General features: G+C 37.2%; 1 protein-coding gene across 1 annotated transcript; it reads left to right on the forward strand.

The window, feature by feature from the left end:
- The first annotated feature begins 2754 nt into the window (after positions 1-2754).
- On the forward strand, positions 2755-7851 carry LOC115386966 (high choriolytic enzyme 1-like). The gene is made up of 8 exons (XM_030089486.1): positions 2755-2808; positions 3050-3071; positions 3201-3260; positions 3765-3896; positions 5725-5845; positions 6485-6663; positions 7332-7413; positions 7719-7851. Exons 1-8 carry the CDS (start codon positions 2755-2757, stop codon positions 7849-7851), a joined length of 783 nt encoding a protein of 260 aa, XP_029945346.1.
- Positions 7852-9546: the final 1695 nt, after the last annotated feature.

The raw sequence follows: 9546 nt of genomic DNA on the forward strand, positions 1-9546 counted from the left end.
ATGATATATTCAATATTTTATGAATTTCAATCTCACCTCTGATTCTCAGCATGCCTCCAAAGACTGCCATTCTACCTCCACCGCACTTGTCCATATGACTGATGACTGGCTTTGTAAACTTAATGCAAAGAATTATGTTGGAGCGGTCTTCTTAGATTTCAGTGCAGTCTTTGATATGATAGATCACAACTTGCTGTTGGACAAACTGTCTGCATATGGTTTTTCTGGTTGTTCGCTTAAGTCGTTTAATAACTATATAACAAATCAATCACAGTCAGTATACTTTAATGGTAGCTTTTCTTCGATCCTGAGGCTAGACTGTGGAGTTCCACAGGGTAGCTGCCTTGGTCCTCTGTGTTTTTCGATTTTTACAAATGATCTTACTTTTATCTTAAAAAAATCCTCCGTAGCTATTTATGCCGAAGATTCAACTATATACTACGGTACAGAGAACCTGTCGATCTTAAATAATACACTTCAAAGTGATTTAGACCAGGTATTTGAATGGGTGGAATTGAACAAACTAGCATTAAATGTAAGTAAAACGAAGTGCATGATCTTATATTCTAGAAAGCAATCAATGAATGGAAACCTTTTGTCGCTCACCTTAAATAATCTACCCCTGGAGCAGGTGCATAAGTTTGTTCTCTTGGGCTTAACCATAGATGAAAACTTGTGCTGGACAAGACACGTTGATAAGATTGTGACAAAAATGGGAAGAGCTCTCTCTGCTATTAGACGATGTGCCGACTTCATGACAGACTCATCAGTCAAATATGTCACCCAGTCTTTAGTCTTATCTCATCTGGATTATTGCTCAGTCTTATGGTCGGGTACCACAAATAAAGATATTCAAAAGTTACAGATACTGCAAAACAAAGCTGCACAAATGGTTTTCGCTGCCCATTTCGAACACACATTGAATATATGCATTACAGTCTCTCATGGCTATATGTGGAGAAGAGGTTACGGAAGAATCTTGATTTTTTTTTTTTTCAGAATGTGAAAAAAAAGAAAGAAACCAAGGTCTCTTTTTGAGAAAATTATGTATGTTCATCAACACCATAACCATTTCACCAGGCGCCATGGCAGAACACATATGTCTTCCTAAGGCTCAAACAGGTGCAGTGCAGAGAACTGTGTTGTACAGGGCAGGCAATCTGTGGAACAATTTACCTTCAGCGGTAAGAAAAGAGAACAACATAAAAAGTTTTAAAACCGTGGTGGCGAAAATTTTTAAAGCTTGATTTAATCTAGTGTTGGTTTTATTTTTTAATTGTATTAGTGTCTTGTTTCATTCTAATTTAACTGTGTATACATTCCTTTAACTTTTTATTCCCTTGTATTCTACTGATTAATGGCTTTATGTATTGCTTCTTATGATTGTTTTATTCTGTGTATTCTAGTGTTCACTATCTTTGTATTTTAGTCTTGTGCACTGTTAAATTTTATGATTGTTTAAGTAGTTACAGACTCCAGGAAGACTAGTTGTCACCCTGTGGCAACTAATGGGGATCCAATCTCTAATAAATAAATAAATAAATGGATAGGTTTCAAATATAAGCACTTTGGGTCAAACAACAGTTCATTGAGGAAATAAATTACACCATCTGGATAAAGTCAAGTTCATTGTGATTAGATGAGAACATAAAGTTCTGACACGTCACAATTTAGCCCTTGTAAAACCCTTTACTGCTTGTAACACATACATTTTTGAAAAGTAATAGTCAATGGGTGCACATTTGCCAGTGTGTGCTAATCACTTTACCTGTCAGTAGACATGTTAATATTGGTTACTGTGTGTGTGTGTGTGTGTGTGTGTGTGTGTGTGTGAGTGGTGGGTTTGTCTTATTTCCCACAAGAGTAAATATTTCATTCACATGGAATATTCTGCTCATCTAGTCTTTAAACTTGTGCTCAGACTTGGTGAACTCTCAATTTCAGAGTAAACTATTAAACCAACAGGAAGCAACAAAAAATGCATGCACAAAGAGAACATGCAAACTCTAGTGGAAAAGACCTTCTTGCTGTGAGGTGATGGTAGAATATTTTGCCACTTCTTGGCCAACAGCATGTGCAGTGATGAATACTAAAGACTTTGTTTTGCCTGCTTTTCCTCAGCTAGGGTTAGGGGTTAAGGTTAGCTGATTGCTGAAAGAAGTTAATACGCTTATTGTTACATACCATATTTTAAACATGAGTTTCGATCTACATTTCTGAAGATCCTCTCATCTCCTCGATAAAACCAGGCATTATGTTTGCAAAACACTATGTGCGACTGAAAAATATTTCAGTAGGTTATTTAATTGTGTCTCACAAAGTAATACAGCAGTGAAAAATGAAAACATTTTAAAAAATGTAAGTAAGGCAGACAGCGTGGTGCTGAGTTTTTTTCTTCTTCTTTTTTTCACCCTCCCCATAAATTTCTTAAAACTTGTATTTCCTGACCTCAGTATGTTCCTGGAAAAAAAAATTTTTCTGCTAAAATGTCAAAAAATGAAAAGTGAAATACCAAAGTGACAACTGAGCAGTCAAACTTGAGAAACCCCCTGCAAGGCCAGCCTTTAAAAAGAGAGAAGCACCTGTTGCATCCAGCATCGGACACCTCCTCCAACAGGTGAGCCCCTCTCAGATTCTTACTATTCTTCTTGTGCTCATCCACTTCAATGATGTGCCAATATCGCATTTTAATGACGAAACTCTATTCATCCTGTGGTTGTTGTAGATGTTACTGAATTTCAGTGAATAGTAACCATGGATTCAGCATCCGTCTTCCTCCTCATCCTCTCAGTGATGGCTGCTTATGTGGTAAGTATTAATATTATTATTTTTACCACAGGAAATGTTGGTGTTAAAATATTGTCTGCTGTCCTTTGAACAATGTCTAGTTTTCATAGTGTCAACTTCATATACATTTCAAAAACAACCTCCATATTTTATATCAGTGAAATGCAACAGTTTTCATGTAACAGCCAATTGTCTTGCAAATATATTAGTACTGAAAATAGAAATGTATATTGAAATTGTTCTTGCTTCTTTTGTGATGTAGAGTGCTGCCAAAAAACATGAGGGTGAGTTAAGTAACTGTGTTCAGAAGCCAAGCGCTGTCTTTGCTGTTTTGATATTTGTATTGTGGATAACCCCCCCACAAAAGTACAACTAACATGCAAACTGACTGTGTTCTCTGTTTCCACCTAAAGATGTCCTTGACACGTCTTCGGATATCACTGAGCAAATTGAAAAAGCCAATGCTCACTCAAGTAAGCGTCACTCATGTAAAACAGCCCTAAAACAGTGGCAGGACTGCATGGCCATTTCATAGTAAAGCAGGACTCAGTAGAGTGAAGGTTTTAGCCACAATAATCTCTATCCTGAAAGTGGATGTATTTCAGTCATTAAAATCAGAAGAGCATTATTCGGCACAGATTTCTGTCTCAAGTATGGGAGAACAATTTGCAAATGGCACCAATAACAAAGATATCATTCAAGTTCTTACTGAACTGTCCTTGTTGTGGGATTTTTTTTTATTATTATTATTATTATTATATCAAGATAACTTGGAATAATGTTACTGTCAGTGTGTGTTTTGGACAAGTTCTAGATGTAGGGTTATGGGTTTTGGGTCACTGTCAATTATGGAAAGGCAAACGTTTGCTCTTTCTGGTGGTAATTTATATATGGTCATATATATAAATGCAGAAAAGAATAGATAAGGTCCTGCTTTGAAAATTAACCCAAGCTTTTACTTTCCTGCTGCTCTGCAGAAACTGCTTTGGTACATGGGGACATCATACCCTCTCCAGCCAAGAATGCTGTCCCATGCACTGCCAGGGGATGCAAGTGGCGCAAATACGGCCGCTACGTCTACGTGCCCGTTAGTTTTTCTCGCTCATACTGTAAGTAACTCCACCTCTGCTCTCCTCACCCTGTTGGTCCCACACCCTGAACACCGCCGATCAGTTGTCAGAAAGCTAAGAAAGGCCCAATGTGATTTGAAGTTGGACAGGAATGCTGTCAGCACTTTCAAGAAACTCGTGGTCCAATGAAAAAGTGGTGGGTTTGTGATCGGAGGATCAGGCTTTGGCTATCACTTATGATGGGCCATAAGTTTGGCTCACTGAGCAAGGCCCATTACCATGCTATTTTATCATCCATCAATCTGAATAAATTACAACATAGCAATTTGGTTAAGCTTTTTTTTACTAGTCATTTAGATGTATGTAACTCTGATATGTCTAATTATGGTTTCACCTTCTTAACCCTGTTTTACTGTTGCTTTTTGAAAGAAATCATACGAATATCTATCACTGGTATTAAATATTATAATCTCTTTTTCACTTTGTTGAATTAAATCATTTTAATAATCATGTCTTTGACATTTCTAGCTTTGTTTTTTTTAGTGGCTTCATCATTTCCCATGAAGGTCCCATGAAAACTGCATTTGCTTTTGTTTGTTGTTTTTTTTTTACGAACAGAATTGCACAATTTTAATCTATTTTAGCCCGAAACGGGTGTGAATGTATTTCCCCCTGCAGGGAGATAGACTGCACAGCAAAGATGATTGACGCTGTCCCTGGTGCTGAAATAATCATGACACCAGTCTCCTTCTTTGAATTCCTGAAAGAATGTGAACTCAGCCAGAATCAGCTGTCATTTTCTTTGACAGTCGTTTAACCAGTGGGAGGAACAGGTCATATTTTCAACACAAATTGGACCCTGTCAGTTCAGACAGTAATTATGAATGCGTGTTACAAGATTTCATACAAAAATTTGCCTTGAGGAAAACTAAACACATTCTAATTGATGGTACTGTGTATTTTGCAATCATAATGCTTTAAAAAGAGCAGCTTATATTCATTATAACAACATGACTGTGTGCTGCAAGATTCATCAAGGATAATAGTTGGTTGGCATAATATGTCAAAAACTAATTATATGTAATGTTTGATACTTCTATAGCAAGGTGACCACAGCGTTTTATGAAATCACCAATCATCAATCCTGGGTTCAATATTATATTAATATCATGCTATGAAGACCAGTTAAAAAATAATAATATAAACTACCGCAATGCGTCAAAAAAGAAATTGAATAGGCAGCATCCATAACGGAATAACAGTTGTTTTAATCCATAATGACTTGTTGAAAACGTAAGTGTAATTTCACTGTTCTACATTAGGTGACAGTGTTTCCAACAGCTGGCTCTGTCAGTTTAGCACATTCTCTGTGTACTGTTGCTCCTGCAGCTTCCTGGAGTCACTCAATACACCAGCTTACAGTACATTTGTCTTAAATTGAAATATTCCACATTGTACTTTTCAGATAAAATATCAGCATTTCCAGAACGTTATCCAATACACATCAGTAAAACCGTCACACAGTGGAAGATTGCCGTACATTCAATTTTACAATTCTCTTGTATCAACCAATTTAAAACCATTTACCAGTTAACTACAAACTCCATGAACACATAGAATCTATGACTGAAGTGAAAATATTTGGTATTGATTAATATTGGATCAAGAAATCAAGAACTAACAGAGACACCCATGTACCTGTTTAAATATTAGGGAGATCAAAGTATTACTTACTATGTTTGTCACTTTTTGTTGATCTTCTTTTCATTGTAATCCGTGTTTATCATCTGCAGCCAGAGGTGGTGGGTTGTTTTGCATCAAGGAAATGTACAGCCTGTTCATGCCACTTCCGTCTATCCCTCTGCAGCCAGGAACGAGATGAACACCATCATTAGAGGCCTGCTGACCTTTCACAGCACCACCTGTATCCGCTTTGTCTGGAGGAGGTGGTGGCATTCCAGTTACATCTACTTCTTCAGTGGCTCTGGGTGAGACACACAACTGTGTAAAAAGACATACGTAACTGACTTAGTCGGCAAGGGATAAGAAAAAGAAAACAAACAGTGTTCAAACAAAGTCAGGTAATGAATGACAAACATCTTTGGATTTTAGGTTGGTTGCATAAACCTTTCAGCAGAAACAAAATGGCTCTTCTGCATATGGTGAAAAAGGTGTAGAGAATATGTGGTATTATAGGATAATCAATCATATGATTCAGTGTATCATAATTATTAATTTATTTATTCTGTTAGCTAATTTTGAATTGGAAAGTTGGTTCATATGTATATGTCTCATTTCAATCACATGAATGCACTTTATCATTCAACTTTGAAATATAAGAAGTAATGCGATCATTTTGAATCATTTCAAATGATATCTGGATTGATTGTTTTTTTCAAATAATTAAATAAATGATCACCAACCTTAATCAACAATGGAATTTTTTAAATAGTTGAAAATGGGCCTTTTCCTATGTCTGCTGTAGAGCTTGAAAACATCAAGTGATCACATGATTATCTTCCATTTCTCACCAGATGGAGTGTACCATCTTGAGCTGTTTGTGGCACACTCTCCTCATTTATGTATCTTATTGTTTATGCTAATGTTGCTTTGCATGCGTTCCCTAGCTGCTGGTCCTACCTGGGCCGTCAGAGTCGGGGCCAAAGAATCTCTCTGAAGAAAAATGGCTGTTTGCATAATGGCATAATTCAGCACGAGGTTCTGCACGCTCTGGGCTTCCACCATGAGCAGGTCCGCTCTGACAGAGACGAACACGTCAGGATCCTGTTCGAGAACATTTTGCAAGGTCTGCACACCCACTGTCCTTTCTGGTTTCATACAACGGAATCTTTTCTCAAGAGAAAAAATTAAAAAAAACACGGGAGGATCTGTCACACAGTATCTCTGACCGAATATGAAATTTTAAAACAAATACATAGCAATAAATAGAAACAAGGTGATGGATGTACAGGAACTCACAGCCTGCAAATTGGCATACAGTCAGGTGTGTTTAACAGAGACTGTAACAGTCTGTAAGCAAATCAAATGCCCTTTGCAAGAATTTAGAAATAATTTCCACATTGAAATTTGGGGCCAATAGTTATTTGTTTACGATCATCTATTGAATTCATCATCTATTAACTTAAGGTTGCAGGGTGTTGGAATCAATCCCAGATAAAAATGCATCATTTTCGATCAAATGTTCATTTTCAAGGAAAAAAATATTATCCTAGATGTATTCAGATTGAATGTTGTTGCACCTGTAATGGCTAATGGCTGCCCCCACTCCCCAAATCTTAGAGTGAATTGTTTAATTGTCGTATATAGCTCAAGCATTCTTCACAATACGGTACAGGTGAAAAATTCAAACTGGATTTATTTGTGTTTTTGGATGTATTTTTGTGGGTGCAATCACCACATAAAGAAAAAAAACAACCAATATTAAAAATCTGTTTTGAAATCTTATTTGTTTAGGAAGAGAAGGCAACTTCAAGAAGGTGGAGACCAACAACCTGGGGACTCCCTATGACTTGACGTCTGTCATGCAATACTACAAGTAAGTCTGTGTCTGTGTGCGTTCTGAAATTGCTGATTGTGAATATTTAGACTTCATATCTCTAAAGTTGCAAAACTCCGAAATTCAGTTTTACTATTGACTTTGAAATAATACCTTAGCCGCTGTGAAGGAATGCATAATGCAGCCAGTTAAAACGAGTGAGTTAACAGGTCTGCTGCCCTCCTCGCCATATCACTTCGCTGTGTTGACATCTTGAGTGTGAAGTAGCCATGCGGACAGAGGCAATGTGTGGGTTTTAGTTTGAGTCCAAAATTCACTATAACATAAAATGTCTCTTTCTGCAGGTATGCTTTCTCCAAAAACGGCAAACCAACCATTTTAGCCAAATCCGACCCTGACCTCAACTTTGGATATTCCGATGCCATGACCCAAAATGACATTGATCGTGTCAACCGGCTTTACCAATGCTGTGAGTGAAAACAAGAAAATGACATATATCCATTTACAACATTAAGATAAGTCATGTTCAAAACCAAAGCACTCTGCTCAGACTTCAGGCCACTCATTGGCTTTCCTTTTTTATTCCCCACCAGAAATTCATCAATAAAGGGTCGGCCTCCGGAAACTTCATCTCCCAGCTCGAGGATGTTCAGCCTGGAGGCCCAGATGGGCTCAGTCACACCACACTATTCACAACTGACTTTTCTATGAAAACTGAATCGTACGTGAAAATGTGTCTGTTCTCTTTTGGAGAAATGAGAGTGCGATATCACTTTCTGGAGATAGATGATATTACATCGATGTGAAAGTCATTCAGGGGGTTTATTTTGAACTTTAGCTTATTTCCAGTTATCTCTTATTTCTATATCTTCATTTGTGTGATCTGGTGATGGTGACTGGTTATGTGTTATTTGGTTATTTAAAGCAAAAAAAGCATACAATCACTGTGAAGAGTAAATGTTTTATTAAGTGGAGATGCATCAAGGACTGTAATAATAATGTCCTTTCATGTAATCATATAAATGAATAGCCATTTCTGAAATCAGAGCTGTATGCGTAATGATAACACGAACATCATTTCTAAATAAGGATTTTGGAATTTTGTTTTGTGGCGTGATGTTCTGTTTGATTATGTGTATTCAAAGCTTTGTTGTCATTTCTTCCAAGAAAATGTGCAGAAATGCTCAATAAAACCAAAAGGTGGCAGTCATGTTGTATCATTTTATAGGAGTGCAGCACAGTTCATCACTGGGTTTTCAGGGAGGAAGAATAGTTTTTACATCTTGATGGCCGTTCTACTGTGACTTTATCACAGAATAAGACAGGTTCTTCAGAAAAATAGCAAAAAAAAAAAAAAGCTTTTCTCTGTCAACAGTAGAAACAACAATAAACATAATTCTTGGCTTTCCAGTAGGATTTAATGTATTTGAGCGGGGCATGTTTTCTGCTCAGTCACATATTTCTGCTAAGGATGTCTTCTCGCTTCTCGGTCTGTTTTGGATGCAGGCAGCTCAGAAATCTGTCAGCTGCAGGCTCCAGAGATGCCCGTGACTCACCACCGTCAAAAATAGCACCTACAATGGGTTTCGACAGCTGTGTGTCTCTGTCTAAGAACATATGTCTCCATTAGAGAGATATTTTATTTATTTATAGACGGTGTGATGTTGAGCTCAGCACCATAACTGTTCCTATTTTAGACTTTAGATAATGACTCCTGTTTCTTCTCCATCTTTAAACCTCAGTGGAGTGTTGATGCATAAACTTCCAGTGAAGACCAAGTCAAACTACAGATAAATATTGTTCCTTTTTCTCGATCTCAGCTCCAAATAAGATGATTTTAGAGGCCAGCCGTCATCCGAACACATCTCTGTCTCTGACATGACCAGTTTCACCCAGTTTTCCGAAATTATTTTCCCAAAAAAATAAATAAATAAAACTATAATAATAATTAGGCATTTTTACACAATCTTCAGCAAGACATTGTAGAAACTACCCCAGAAGACTCTACAGGCAACATTTCATCCACAATTTCCCCAGTTACCACCCCCATCAACATGCAATGAACCCTAGTCATTATTTCTTTAGGGATTTCACAAAATTCAGTGTCAACTGTGGGAAAAACTCCCCGAAAACAAACCCAAAAAAATATTCTCCATCACCCATCTTCTGCGT

Source organism: Salarias fasciatus, chromosome 1 (genome assembly GCF_902148845.1).
Source record: "Salarias fasciatus chromosome 1, fSalaFa1.1, whole genome shotgun sequence".
Classification (NCBI taxonomy): domain Eukaryota; kingdom Metazoa; phylum Chordata; class Actinopteri; order Blenniiformes; family Blenniidae; genus Salarias; species Salarias fasciatus.

Bases quoted from the DNA above. Each gene is read 5' to 3' on its own strand.
- LOC115386966 (XM_030089486.1), top strand. From the start codon at position 2,755: ATGGATTCAGCATCCGTCTTCCTCCTCATCCTCTCAGTGATGGCTGCT. The intron at 2,809-3,049 runs GTAAGTATTAAT...TTTGTGATGTAG, and splicing joins CAGTGATGGCTGCTTATGTG to AGTGCTGCCAAAAAACATGA. The intron at 6,664-7,331 runs GTCTGCACACCC...TTATTTGTTTAG, and splicing joins GTTCGAGAACATTTTGCAAG to GAAGAGAAGGCAACTTCAAG.